The sequence below is a fragment of the Mixophyes fleayi genome, chromosome 1 (genome assembly GCF_038048845.1).
Source record: "Mixophyes fleayi isolate aMixFle1 chromosome 1, aMixFle1.hap1, whole genome shotgun sequence".
Taxonomy (NCBI): Eukaryota; Metazoa; Chordata; class Amphibia; order Anura; family Limnodynastidae; genus Mixophyes; species Mixophyes fleayi.
This window is the reverse complement of record NC_134402.1, coordinates 70,645,166-70,660,751: the sequence shown is the minus strand read 5'-3', so window position 1 is coordinate 70,660,751 and position 15,586 is coordinate 70,645,166. Positions and strand designations below refer to the sequence as shown.

General features: G+C 41.3%; 1 protein-coding gene across 1 annotated transcript in view; it reads right to left on the bottom strand.

The window, feature by feature from the left end:
* VPS37A (VPS37A subunit of ESCRT-I) overlaps nt 1–15,586 on the bottom strand; it is a 32,093-nt gene continuing 16,507 nt past the window's right edge. Inside the window, exons 7-12 of the mRNA XM_075196339.1 lie at nt 11,531–11,658; nt 11,390–11,448; nt 11,242–11,310; nt 6,257–6,400; nt 5,785–5,865; nt 1–474 (exon numbers count right to left, since the gene is read on the bottom strand). Coding sequence (XP_075052440.1) covers nt 5,785–5,865; nt 6,257–6,400; nt 11,242–11,310; nt 11,390–11,448; nt 11,531–11,658 — 481 coding nt within the window. The 3' untranslated portion in view covers nt 1–474. The remainder of the gene's footprint in view (nt 475–5,784; nt 5,866–6,256; nt 6,401–11,241; nt 11,311–11,389; nt 11,449–11,530; nt 11,659–15,586) is intronic.

Genomic DNA, 15,586 nt, shown 5'->3' with positions numbered 1-15,586 from the left:
TTAGTGTGAAAAGTGTTTATTACTCATGTTTCATACATGTACAGCTGGATATAAAACATGCTTTACTATCATTGTGCACATGCTGTTTCTGAGCCACTGCACACATCTCAGAAATAAGGTGAAATGACAGCAAGTGCTTGTTAAGGTCAGTTAGGGATGTTGTAATCTTACAAAATAAAAGGCTGGTGTCACAGTAAATAAGTATTTAATATAAATCAGTCCAATATGGGTAACAGAAAGTAAAAAATATATATTAGAAGTATAATTACAGCAGATAGTTTCTCAGGTTGAAGTGAAATGAACATGTAGTAAATAAATGAAAGTTAAATTGTACAAAAACAGACTCTAGCAATAGTCTATCAATGGAACATAATACAATCAAGTTATGCTAGTCTCCATCTTCCAATCATAAATACAAAAATGTGCTTCCTGGAGTACAGTCACCAATCTTTACCATCATCCGTTTCAAATGACCTAAAGGGAGAAAGAAACAATTCACAATTAATCTAAGATAATAATAATCTGTACACTCGTTTATTACCCTTTTGAATGATACAGCTTACTTTTCATCAAATCTGTTTTATGTTAATATCAACTAAGTGAAATATTATTTACAAGCTGGGAAAGCGTCAGACAAGCAGCACAACGTTGTGTTTCAATTTTCTGGGAAGGTTTCCCATTTGTACAGATCAACTATAGCTTACTGCTTCAAGCTGGTTGATGGTGGAACCGGCAGGGCGCAACATTTTCACATACTGTGCCCAAATGAATAAATATTGGATTTCCAGGAACAGATATGTAAAGAATACCGCAAGTCTAGTGGGTTATTGTCCCCTCTAAGACAACATCTTTACAAGTCTCCAGTGGAGTCAGCCAGTACAATGCTTTTTACACCATCTAATTGCTCTTTATACAGAAAAATCGTTTATATGACTGCAAATATAAGTGTAATAATACAGTGCAATGTGTGGCTCATGATTACCCCTTAATCTTATTATATATATATATATATATATAAGACATAGATGAGGATATAACAAAGAGCAGTATTTTAAGAGAAAAAGTAACACTAATTATGAGAGCAGTCAGACAGTGGTAGTAGGGCTGACGGCAATTCTGTAGATGCTCACACAAGACATGTGTTTTACGAAACCACAAAGGGGGTGTGAATATACGCACAGCAGTCAAATAGGGGTATTTTCACAAATATTTCCTGTGTGGTCAACGTTTTCACAGTTTGTTTATTATGCTGTCCCTTAAAGGGTAATTTAGAATTTTACATATTTAAAGGCCATGTACAGTAATTTATATTTTTATGTTATCTGTTTTGAATGACTACAATTTCACTCTTTCGCTGTTAGAATTAGTATTTGGAACACTCTTTACTGTAACGCTGATGCAAGTTCATCCACTTCTCATTTTGCCTTGTTCTCTATAGGGGCATTCCACTTATGAGTCGGGTCTCTTACAGAGGATACAGTAAGATGATACACAGGTAAAATTACCCCGGTGCTTTAACCCGGGAGGAAGCAAAAAGCAGTCAAAACATGTCCAAAATTAGAGTGGTAAAACATGTCTAACAACAATTTTTTTTTTTTAATGACTACGGGGTAGATTTACTAAACCTTCCAAAAAGGAAACGTGGAGGTATTGCCCATAGCAACCAGATGCTAGCGATCATTAATTTAGTAGAAAACTAAAGCTAGATTCTGATTGGTTGCTATGGGCAACACCTCCACTTTTCCTTTTTGGAAGGTTTAGTAAATCCACCCCTGCGTCTCTAATTCATACATGAATAATGGAGCAGTTCTGAAGATGCTCCGACAGAACTAAATGAGAAAATAAAAAAAATCAATAGCTCTGTTTTGTATGGAATCTCCAGAATTTACACTGTAAGAGGATAATAATTGTTTATTTCTGGAACCTCTATTCAGCTGCCTGTGCAGCTGTTGGACAACTTTGTGGTTGCTGTTGAAGAAACCAATCCAATTTAATGTTCTGTATGTATGTATGTATGGTGAAGTAGTTCTTGGAGATTATTCCAGATAAGGACCATGCTCCTACACGTGTTCCTTTTGGCACCTGTTTAAATCTGAAGATTATCTTAATGCTGATCCTAGAATGCGCAGTGTTCACAGGCCAGGATACTGGCAACACATGAGTCACACACAAATATGCTTCCAGCAAAGAGAACAAAGACACTGACATCCTAATACAGCTCTGTTACACCATGATGACTGCTACCATACAGTGATGAACAGATATTATTCTTACTTTACCTACTTTCCCCCAACTCTAACCTACTTACAGAAGTTAGTGTCCTTCCAACTATAGACCTGGGGCTACCTATAGAAATCACCCAGCTCTCTAGCTTGCACAGTCCTCATTCCCAGTGTGCAGATGTGGTTGGTAAGATTACAATTGTATTGAGCTTGGTTGGGAGTCTGGCCCCTGCATAGAACAATACCTTGTAATAAAATATCAGCACTATTTAATGTAATTATGTAATGTAACACTGTACCTATAGCGGTGCACAGCACATCACTAGCTCTATAGTGGTGCATATGGTAATGTAACACTGTACCTATGGCGGTGCACAGCACATCACTAGCTCTATAGTGGTGCATATGGTAATGTAACACTGTACCTATGGCGGTGCACAGCACATCACTAGCCTATAGTGGTGCATATGGTAATGAAACACTGTACCTACGGTGGTGCACAGCACATCACTAGCCTATAGTGGTGCATATGGTAATGTAACACTGTACCTACGGTGGTGCACAGCACATCACTAGCCTATAGTGGTGCATATGGTAAAGTAACACTGTACCTATGGTGGTGCACAGCACATAACTAGCCTATAGTGGTGCATATGGTAAAGTAACACTGTACCTACGGTGGTGCACAGCACATCACTAGCCTATAGTGGTGCATATGGTGATGTAACACTGTACCTATAGTGGTGCATGTTAGGGGGGCTACTCTACTATATGGGGATATGTATTGTACAAACAATAGCTTGAAATATAAATGATAGCAGCAGTTTGTGTAGGTTTCCATGGTGGCATTAGTCACTGAGAATGGAGGACGTTACACAGACGTGGTCACATAGTACAGGACACGTAAAATGTGACTGAAAGCCAATAAATAAATGAACGATATAAACAATGGCATAGGCTGTCAGTAAGAGAATTCAGCAGCAAATAGACATTTATAAATAATCAACTGTGAAACATAAAATGAAATTATTTAGTAGAATACATATTCTTAATATATTTAGTAATTGAGCTACATGACTGGAAGCCCTTTCACATCTACAGCAAACTTGTGAATTTAGCCTAAATGTGGGGTTTATAAATATGCGTCTAAATATACACTGTAGCCATTTTACATATACTAAAGCAATATGTGTAGATTTTGATTCCAGACCGTAAGTGACAAACTCCTACTTAAGAAACCTGCATCCTTCCTGGCATTGCCTGAATGCTCATTGGTAATAATGTGGTAAAGTTTACTCATCAAAACTAATGTGTTACAAATCACATTTTAATATCTAAAATATATATATAAAATATCTTTTCTTTCTCTCTATGTATATAGATATATATGCTCTTATATGCTCTTAGGGGGAGATAAAATTCAGCGCAATGTGTCTCCAGGACAGTCTGCAGAGACACATCGAGGTGATGTTTAGGCTGAAATCTCCGGTCATTTTTCGTGGCGCTCTGTTGACCTGGAGATACCTTATCGTAACAGGCAGCAATGTGCACATCCAGATATTGAGGCGACCCCCAGCGACACCTTACACTGAATTGAATCTGCCCCTTAGAGGGGTAACATGGTTTCTAGTACCCGGTTCTTGGAAAGTATATAACATTTTCTGTTTTAATACAAAGGGAAAATTTTGCATTTAAATATGCCCTGAAAAGTGTTACAGGAGAAAATATTGAGACTCGCTGCTTTACAACTGAAAAGCTAAAAACTGTTCTGAAAAGCTGTGATTTCTCCAAAGTCTCATCTGAGCATCAATGCTACTCTTACAGCTACGGAGATAAACTGGTGTTGAAGGCAGCTTGTAGCTATCCTTCATACCACAGAAAGCTATTTAACTGCTAATTCCATGAAAGTCAAAATCCATATTTCATAAATCTTCTAGTTTCTCAGTAGCAAATTATACTTCACTTTGTGAAAGCAAAGAAATATACAAAAATAAGAAACGTCTTTCAGGTTTGGTGACTGAAAGTTAATGAAGAATAGAAAAAAAAAAAAACACAAGAAACTTTCTTTGTAACAGAGTGCCTGGCCCTGCGCTACCGTAGCTACAGCGGAGCCCGGCACTGCGTTACCGTAGCTACAGCGGAGCCCGGCACTACCGTAGCTACAGCGGAGCCCGGCACTGCGCTACCGTAGCCACAGCGGAGCCCGGCACTGCGCTACCGTAGCCACAGCGGAGCCCGGCACTGCGCTACCGTAGCCACAGCGGAGCCCGGCACTGCGCTACCGTAGCCACAGCGGAGCCCGGCACTGCGCTACCGTAGCCACAGCGGAGCCCGGCACTGCGCTACCGTAGCCACAGCGGAGCCCGGCACTGCGCTACCGTAGCCACAGCGGAGCCCGGCACTGCGCTACCGTAGCCACAGCGGAGCCCGGCACTGCGCTACCGTAGCCACAGCGGAGCCCGGCACTGCGCTACCGTAGCCACAGCGGAGCCCGGCACTGCGCTACCGTAGCCACAGCGGAGCCCGGCACTGCGCTACCGTAGCCACAGCGGAGCCCGGCACTGCGCTACCGTAGCCACAGCGGAGCCCGGCACTGCGCTACCGTAGCCACAGCGGAGCCCGGCACTGCGTTACCGTAGCCACAGCAGAGCCCGGCACTGCGTTACCGTAGCTACAGCGGAGCCCGGCACTGCGTTACCGTAGCTACAGCGGAGCCCGGCACTGCGTTACCGTAGCTACAGCGGAGCCCGGAACTGCGTTACCGTGCCCACATCGGACCCTGGCATTGCGTTACCGTACCTATAGCGGAGACTGGCATTGCGTTACCGTACCTATAGCGGAGACTGGTATTGCGTTACTGTACCTATAGCGGAGACTGGTATTGCGTTACTGTACCTATAGCAGAGCATGGTATTGCGTTACTGTACCTAAAGCAGAGCATGGTATGGCATTACTGTACCTATAGCAGAGCATGGTATGGCGTTACTGTACCTATAGCGGAGCATGGTATTGCGTTACTGTACCTATAGCAGAGCATGGTATTGCGTTACTGTACCTATAGCAGAGCATGGTATGGTGTTACTGTACCTATAGCAGAGCATGGTATGGTGTTACTGTACCTATAGCGGAGCATGGTATTGCGTTACTGTACCTATAGCGGAGCATGGTATGGTGTTACTGTACCTATAGCGGAGCATGGTATGGTGTTACTGTACCTATAGCGGAGCATGGTATTGCGTTACTGTACCTATAGCGGAGCATGGTATGGTGTTACTGTACCTATAGCGGAGCATGGTATTGCGTTACTGTACCTATAGCGGAGCATGGTATTGCGTTACTGTACCTATAGCAGAGCATGGTGTTACTGTACCTATAGCAGAGCATGGTATGGTGTTACTGTACCTATAGCGGAGCATGGTATGGTGTTACTGTACCTATAGCGGAGCATGGTATGGTGTTACTGTACCTATAGCGGAGCATGGTATTGCGTTACTGTACCTATAGCGGAGCATGGTATTGTGTTACTGTACCTATAGCGGAGCATGGTATTGTGTTACTGTACCTATAGCGGAGCATGGTATTGGCTGTGCACAGTTATGGACTGTTGCAGTTTCTCTTCTTTGGCTCTTCTACTGTGGCAGCACTGTGGGAGATAGGAAGCAAAACACTATTTAACTGGAAAAGTAAAAGGGCTCACTAACATGTCAGTTCAACCATTTATATTTAAAGCAAACAAGATACTGTGGGTGGCTAATCAGCTCAATATACATTTGCATAATTGTATAATGCCCCAAGCACAAACATGTTTAAATGGCTGTATAATGAGGTAATAACTATATGTAACCTCTGCATAGATGAATGTCTCCCTTTCTATCCATTGTAATATGTAGCTGTGTGAGGTCAGCTCTGCTACACCATTCTATGGTTCATAAATGTGCATGCTTTGCTTCTGTCCCCCTCTCATACAGCAAGGTGGATACAATACACAATGGATGCATACAACGTTACATGTTCACCTCATCTACAATACTTACTGTTCTTTTCTCCATGAACAGATTCAGAAAATCGTCCATTTCTGTTTTTCCCTCAAGGAAGTTTTCTGCAATACTGTCAGACTCCTCTTCTGCTTCATGAGCAGCCACTTTTAGCCTGGCCTGCAGAGCACTCAAACTGCAGCTCTGAAGGGAAGAAACATACATATCTGCACGGGTGATGGGATAACTAGCAATGGTTTGTGTTACGTATGAAACAAGTTTTGTCAGTACACAACCACAAGACCAAAATCAATCAGAACAAGGCAAAAGGCTATCGTTATTGCATCTGCACACTTGTGTTTCCACATCTGTACTTTGAGTAGCACACATCATAAGATAGGTGCAATCCTAAATCTAGCATATAGATGCGTACAGTATAACAGAAACATGAATAAACACTGATGCCATGCAAGAACTGTTACAATTTTATCTACTGGAGATTGGACTAAATATATCTTCCTGCTAACTGAACTTTACTACATAAGGACTTGGATATATTAATATTTTTCAAGGACTTTTTGACTCTATATATGTTTAATTTTGCTTTACTACTTATGGTATGCACAAATTTGCAGTATGACATATCTTTACGCTGTGCAAGTTGTTATTAATCCCTCCAGTGTTAAACACCTTTACAGTATCTGTACACCATGCTTCTAACATGCACAGCCCTGCTAAAAGAGCAGGTCAGTCAAAAACACATCACTGAAAAGAGAGAGACTCTTGAAAAGTACCATTGACACGGTGGCATTTTCAAGGCCAAAACAATATTAGCCAGATGGAGGAGAGTCTCTCCAAGGGAAGCATAAATGAATGAGATTCAGGCCCCAATGATCAAACCACATCAGCACCTGGCTGACCAATATAACCTGACGTCTGTGTTGAGCCTTAAGGCTGCAGAAGGTAGGAATGTGGATCTGTTGGTTTCCATTTCTAACTTGATTGGTAAGCTTTGATGGAACCCTTGACCTTTTGCAGGAATGCCCTGGGGTTTAAGCAATCTTGCCATCTAGTTTAGTTGCCTGATGGGTCTGACAACCAGTCTTATCATACCTCTTAAACATGGTCTTTTTACTCCATGCTCACTGAATGGGGCAGGTTCATCTCATTCTGTGGTTGGCCCTTGATCTTTGCTTTCATCAACAAACCCTTGATAGTTACTTGAAAGCGTCTTTAGCTCACACTGCTGAGCTATCATAAGTTGTGACTGCATGAATAAACTAGTTCAAATTTTCTTCTTTCTGCACAACCAAGGAGGAAATGCATGTTCTATCTCTGTCCCATTAACAAACCAGCAGACTTATGTATGTAACACTTAATGTAGGGGGAGCAGCTTTCTGTATATTGTGGACAAAACGTTAGGTTTACTGTTAATAGGATTACCTGTGTCACTAAATCACCATTACAAAGATAGATCTGTGTGTCTCACTAAGAGGATAAAATGGACAGTGTTTTTAATCTAAAGAGCAGGGTTGGCAGAGGGGTTTGTATATATCTAGAAGAAATTGCTTCCATATCACACATTTTACACTTAGGTACAATCTGTACATTCAGTTCCTCACACTTACACAATATTGATTCCGTAGATGCTATAGGTCAATGGCTGATCACAAGCTACTAATCCAGGATGTGTGATGGCATGATCAAAATGTTTCTAGTCTTATCCTATCTTCAGACAAAATAACCTAGACATAGCCATCGTCAAATATTGTGTTTAAAATCTTCAAGCAATATTCCCAGAATGTACAGGAACCAGGTCAGCAGTAGGGGGTCAGAATTTACAGGTCAATGAATGAAAATATATCTGTCTTGGGGAGAGGGCCCTGGAATCTCCTTGGTTCCGCTAGATGTGCTATTTACCCCACACACAATATTTGAAGGGTGTATCTCTGATTATTGCAAAGATGGTAAAATTCCAGTTGCAGCAACTTAACCCCCCCTCTCCCCAAGACAGATATATTTTCATTCATTGACCTGTAAATTCTGACCCCCTACTGCTGACCTGGTTCCTGTACATTCTGGGAATATTGCTTGAAGATTTTAAACACAATATTTGAAAAGATGCTTGATAAATACCATGGGCCAGCTAGAGGCTTGTATCATGGTAGAGGAGGTGGGATACATGCGATACATATGGCCGTCTAACACAATTCTACAAAATATATTCCAGAATCTTTGTTTAACACTTGCAGTATTGCATTTGATTCTAATAGTTTACCATATCCATGAGAAAGGCCCTAATAGTGGTGTGCACAAGGCTGGGAAGGACACAATCTAACTGGTATCTTACCATTACAGTCCAACGGTAAGTGTCTGGTTAAAATATTGCCCCAGCACCCTAATAAAACAATCCTATCTATTATTAACCCCTTATACAACTGGCAAATCAACCGCCATCTATACATATACAGCATATACCGGCTTCATGACTACCCAAGACCGTGTTGTCAGCCGGGTGCTAATCTCCCTGGATGCAGCAATGATCTTTGACTCCATGGAGTGGCCTTTTTTTTTTTTTTAACTACTTGGAGGAGTTTGGATTTTGGGCTAAGCTTTATCAACTGGGTACAACTGCTGTATATTGTCCCCTGCCCACTGATATGTGCTAATGGATGGGCCTCTGATTAACGGAGGAAGGTAACTTGTCAGACCTGCACCATCTTCCTTATTATTAGAGATGCTCACTGACCCCCGTGTTTTGGTTTTGTTTTTGGATCTGGATTACCGTCGTGTTTTGGTTTTGCCAAACCGCCATTGCGTGTTTTGGTTATGTTTGGTTTTGTTTTGCTATTTTGTTGAAAAATCAATGTTTTTGGACATAAAGTAACCAAATTTAGTGCTTCACCTGTTTTTTTGGATAAGTAAGGTAATTCTAAAGCTAATAAATTAGGAAGAAAACAGTTTAATCCCTGGTAGGCCGTCCTTAATTCTGCACACGAACCTGATTGCCTTCCTCTCCATATTAGCCTATTGGCAATGCAGCCATCGTCTTTGGGGTGTATAACTAGAAACGTAGGGTGTAAAAAATATCTAAAGAAATGGACAAAGGCAGTTTGGTTTCTGTCTCTATAGCCCCCCGCCCTCCACTTGTAGTTGAATAGAAAAAAAAGCAGCCTGCATAGACTGTAGAATTAGAATATACAAAGAAATGGACAAAGGCAGTTTGGTATCTGTCTGCATCAGATCCCCTCTCCACTAGGAGTAAAATAGAAAACTATTCAGCCGTTATATAGTCTAGAATATAAATAGAAATTGAGAAAGGCAATTTGGTATCTGTCTGCATCATAATCACCAACATCCTCATTAGCGCCCTTGTCCTCTTCTAATTCCAAAGTGGCATCCTTAATTTGTGCATCACCGGCTACACTCGGGCTGTTCAGGTACACATCAGCAGAACTGCTGAAAGGGCCCCTCTTTATGGGTACACTAACATAATGCTCACGATTAGACATCCCACTGTTGGATGGACTCTCCACAGGGATTGGTGTCATTTGTGATTCAGAGCAAACATTATCCTCTACTGCCTTACTGTTATCTTGCAGCTCGAATTTGACGCGTAATAGTAGTTGTGCACCACTTGTAGGCTCTGTAACATTTTTGGATCTGCCACTAATAGAGAAAGGCGAAGGCCTCATTCTCTCTTTGCCACTGCGTGTGTAGAATGGCATGTTGTCAATTATTTTTTTTTGTTATCGGCAGTTAACTTTTCCTCAGTTACACTTCTTTTTCGCTTCAACACGGTAAATTTTTTTTGGGTGTGTGTTTTTTTGCCTGATTTCAAAAGACTATGTAGTTTGACATCGCCTTTCCCAGATGACGTACTGGGAACACTACCATCAGGACTGGTGACAGAACCTGGTTGCTGATTATGCTCATATGTGGACTGCTTTGAATCCATTATAATGAGGCCAAAGCACTTGTAGTGCTACAAATTGTTTTTTATACTGCTGACAAATCTGACTTTTGACAGCCAGAACAATTAATGCAAAAGAATGGGGAACACCCCAAAAGCACTTGGAGTGCCAGAAATTGAACAAAAACGCTCCTCTATCCTCCTCTTACTGCTGTAACAACTGGTATTAAGATTAGAATGGTATTGAATAGAAACAATAATGTGTCCAATTATTGCTCTGTCCCTGCGCTGATATAGCCAGTGTGACCTAACCCTGCTCTCTCCCTGTCAAATGGCGATGGATTACTGCAGTAAACCCCAGTAATGTCACCAGGAATGCAGTGACTTTGTTTTGTAAAGCGCACAGCAATACCAGAGAAGGACACATGATCACTTCCTGTATGTGAACAGAGGTCCCCCGGATCACAGAAGATCTTAGCAGTGGTCTTGGGATTTATGGTGATAGCATACGAAGTGTGAGATCGCATATTCCGTAGCGCTTTACAATTGGGGACAAACATAGTAAACTAATAAACAAACTGTGTAAAACTATTGTCTATAGTGGTAGACTTCAAAGCCTGGCATAACAATCATCCTATGGTGGTGGCTTCTAAGGTTTAATAATGTTGTCAGCGACCGGTTACAATGCTAAACCTGACTAATTCCATTATCATCTGCTGTAACTAAGTGATAATGATATAAATCACAAAAACAAACAAACACAATGGTAAATATTTGATATACAGAATGCAAAAATGTTGTTGCTATGGGTTACAGTACTTTTTGCAGTTTGCCCGTTTTGACAAATGCCATCTATTATGTCATACAACTGAGCCTATAAGATTCTAGAATAAAAAATCAGTTTTGATTTAAATAAGGTTGAAACAATTGATTCAATTGTTAGAAATTATGTCTAAAAAATGGGGGTAGAGCAAGATCGCAAGTGCAGGAAAATGACAAATAATATATTTGTCCTTTTATACTGAAATAAGAAGACAGTAATCACACTTTCATTTGTGTCAGGTTGATCACATCTTTGTCTAGTTAGACAACTCTATGATTTGCATATAGATAATTTAACCAGCAAAAATACCTCACTCAGCTCATGTTGTCTTTGCAACTTCTTTTCAAACACGGCTTTCATTTGTGTGAGGAGTTCATACTGTGAAAGAACACAAAGCATGAATAGAATAAAAGAACCAATAATACAGTTCATCAGATGTCAGTTTGGGCACACTCACCTTGTCTAATAACGCCTGCCGCTTTGATTCTAGAATGGGCTCCAGCTGAAGATTCTTTTCTGAAGAGAAACCAACAGGTCTTAACAGAGCTCATCATGCCCAAAATACAACTGTTGGGAATATAGGTCTAATAAGTCTTACTTGCTAGTTTTGCAATGTTTGTGACTAGGGCATCTTTATCTGCTATGACTTGTTTAAACTGTGGTAGATTCACAAACTGCTCCAGAAGAACATCCTCTTGTTCAATCATTTCTGTGAGCTGAGACACGCTGCAATATAAAACAGAAAGGAGTCCGATTACAGCACAGATGTTTGACATACTATTACGTGCTAAACTGGTTTCATTTACTCCTCCATAGCAGCATACACTATGGAGTTAATTCCCCCTTGCAGGTGAGTCAGGACATGAAAGAAGACACACTTGGAGGGTATACAGGGCCACGTTTCACTCCTCTGTCTTCTGGTTTTTCCTAAGCTGAAAAAATATCTTAATACCATATTAGAAACAACAACAAAAAGTTAGGGCTGGCAGCATGCTGCCATGGAGGATTCAAGGAAACCGGTTCACTATAAATTATATATATATATAACTTTACACCTTTGTTCCGAACTTGGGGCAACTGCTGAAATTTGGACATTAAGACAACAGTGTTTGGTGAAAGTATGTTTGGAGGACCAGACTGCGGTAACACATAACCCTTCCATAGAAGCAGATTCCATAACTGCCCACGAAACCACGATATTTCTTGGTGAATACACGCTTTTTTTCACTGTGTATGCCTCTCTAATGTGTTATTTTAACCTGCCGCTGATGAATACAAAGAGCTGCTTTGAATTACTAAATTTCTGTGTCCTCCTCAAATAAAATTTTAATGACACGGACCAAGGCCAAATAAGGAAATCTCCTTTCTTTTGAGTTTTTGGGTTTTAGACATAGTGAGGGTAGAACAATTTCTTGATTGATATGGAATTGCGAGAGTACTTTTGGCAGGAATATTGGCCTGGATCTTAATACAACCTTATTCTCATGCGTAATCAGAAAAGTCTCCCCTTCCCAGAGAGCTTGTAGCACTGAAATCCTCCTGGTTAAGGTAAATGCTACTATAAAAATTACCTTCAAGTATTTCATCGGAAGCTCATGTAAAGGTTCAAAAGGTGATTCTGTTAGGGCCTCCAATACCAGGTTCAAATCCCATGAAGTCAAATGAGAGCGATAAAAGTGTCTTATTCTCCTTGACGCCTGCATAAACTGTACACTTATTTTCAGCCAACCTTCTGTGTAACAATGCCCCAAGAGCAGGACCTTTAGGCTATTAATTGCAAGTCCTTTGTCAAGCCCATCTTGCAGGAATTCAAGCACAGTACCTATGGGTGGACTTTTGTGAAAACTGTTTATCAGAGCAGCATTTCCAAAAAACAAACCCAGATTCTATAATATGCCTTGGATGATGACTTTTTCCTTGCATAAAAACCTTGGCATTTCAAGTGTCTCCTCTCAGTAGCCATGCCGCTAGTCTCCAGAGCTTTGGGTTTGGATGGTTTATCAGACCTTGAAGGATCAGATCTAGCTGTAGTGGAAGGAATTACGGTTTCACTAACGCTAGCTGTAATACCTAAGGAACCCAAGATCTGCAGGGCCAAAAAGGATAATACTGCTATTACTGTTATCATGTCCCTCCTTATTCTTTAGCACTTGAGGGATCATGGGCATTGGTAGAAACATATAGCCCAGACTGAGCTGCCATTTTACCAAAAAGGCATCCACGGCCTCTGCTTCTTTGTCCATATACAGTACTTGGCAAAAAACCTCCCTGTCTTAGCATTTTGTAATGTTGCCATGAGGTCCATTTGCAGACAGCCTCACCCTTCTACTAGTTTGTGAAATATTTGTTTTTTTCAATGCCCATTCATGGGTGCAAGACGTTTAGACAATGTCTTTTAGGTAAGGCCACACAGATATGCCCTCCTTTCTCAGTTTCACCATGGCTACAACTAGAATTTTGGTGAAAGTTCTTGGTCATGTCAGCTAGCCAAAGGGGAGACACTTGTATGTATAGCGATGGTTGAACATCGCAAATCAATGACATTTTTTATGTGCTTGGTAAACTGAAATATGTACATATGCGTCTATGCGTCATTTAGAACTACTGATGTAAGGAAGGTTCCTATCTACATTGCACCGACGATGGTTCTCACTGACTCCATCTAGAATCTCCTGGGTTTGATAGGTTTGTTGAGGCCTCTTAGATCTAGTATATTCCGAAAGTCTTCGCTGTTCTTTTTTATTACGAAAATCTGAATAAAAAGCTTTCCCTTTCTGTAATTCTGGAACTTTACAATGACCGACTCCAGTCTGTAACCGTGCTGTATCGTAGAATGTATCCACTCATCTGTTGTGGTTCTCCAGTCTGCTAAAAAATGTGTAACCCTGCCTCCTACCTCGACATCTACCATCAAGTGGGTGTCTCTGGTATTATTGGGGAAAAAAATAGCATCTTGCATCTTTGCTGGCGTAAAAACTGGTGAAAAAAAACTTCTTAATATTACAAAACTAGAACTCACAGAATCCAACATGGAGACAAAGATATCTTTTACTTATTTGGCAATAAAACCAGTGATGTTTGTATGAGTTGTTTAGTTAGGATGAAGTTTGGTGATTGATATTCTGACCAGGCCTTCTACAAAATGCATTGCGTGAGGACCAATTTGCCGTTCTTTTAAAAATAGATTTCTTACCATATCGGGCTTCTTTCTCTCAATATGCCAATTGAAGGAGGATTGAATATTTGAATAGAAATATTATCTTGGAAGGATAGTTTTAGAGAGCAATAATCACCTACATGCAGTGTAGGGAAGCAGTTTTATAGGCTGAAGCAAAATTCATGAGAACTCAGCCAAGGAATTCATTAGAAAACAGTGGCTTATGAATACAGGTAATGCTTCATGAATTTCAATTATTAATTGTCTAAGTGAAGCCATGGATACCTAATGCACTAACAGGCATCACATATACACTGATCAGCCAAGCATTACAATCACTGACAAGTGAAGTGAATAACATTGATTATTTTGTATCAATGGCACCTGTCAAGGTGTGGGATACATTAGGGCAGCAAGTGAACAGTCAGTTCTTGAAGTTGATATGTTGGAAGCAGGAAAAAAAGGGCAAGTGTAAGGGTCCGAGCTACTTTGACAAGGACCAAAATTGTGATGGCTAGATGACCGGGTCAGAGCATCTCCAAAAGCGGCAGGTCTTGTGGGGTGTTCCTGGTATGCAGTGGTTAGCACCTACCAAAAGTGGTCCAAGGAAGGATAATGGTAAATCAGCAACAGGGTCGTGGGCCCCCAAGGCCCATTGATGCGTGTGGGGAGTGAAGACTAGCCCGACTGGTCCAATCCCACAGAAGAGCTACTGTAGCACAAATTGCTGATAAAGTTCATGCTGGCTACGACAGAAAGGTGTCAGAATAGGGGGCGCAGTTTGGAAGCCATTCTGTGCAGTCGCAAGTTTCAAGTGCTAATCAAAGTGCATCGGGACTCCCCTTCCCCAAATTGGGTACAGCGCATTGGTGTGGAGATCCTGCACCCCTGGTGTCCTTTTTTGCCCTATTACTGGCCAGGACAGTACATTGGAACCCAATATCAAGATTTGGGCTACTCTTCGCATGGGCCACAATTGTTTCTGGGACTGTTCGCTGTCATAAGGCAGTGTCTGTTATTTCTATATGGACTGCCACTGATGGTCACTGTGCCCTTCAACAGCCTACCTTGCAAGTGAGTGGCGAGTTGCCCCCACCAATTGTGTTCCCTCCAAGGGAACTAACATCTTGAAAAGAGAGTGGAGCTGCAGCATCTACATATGCAGCCAATACAGATGTAGAGTGCACCAGAGCAGATCAACCTCCGAACACTATCTCCGAGATCACACTCTTCCCCTTCATGCTGCATGTGAGGATCTGGTGCTATCAAGGGCAACTCGCTCTGCGCGACAATATGAGCGAGCCCAAATGCAGCTCTGTTGTGCCCCAGAGCACATGGAGCAGAGCGGAGATCAGTGCTGCTACCGAGGAGACTCTGGTGCATTTGCCAGATTGATAGACAGAAGTTGTGGGTGATGCTACGCTTCCTTGCGTATGTGTATGCAGCCACTTGGAAGAACCTATGTGGTAATGAGGGGGGAGTCCCCACCCTCCAAAG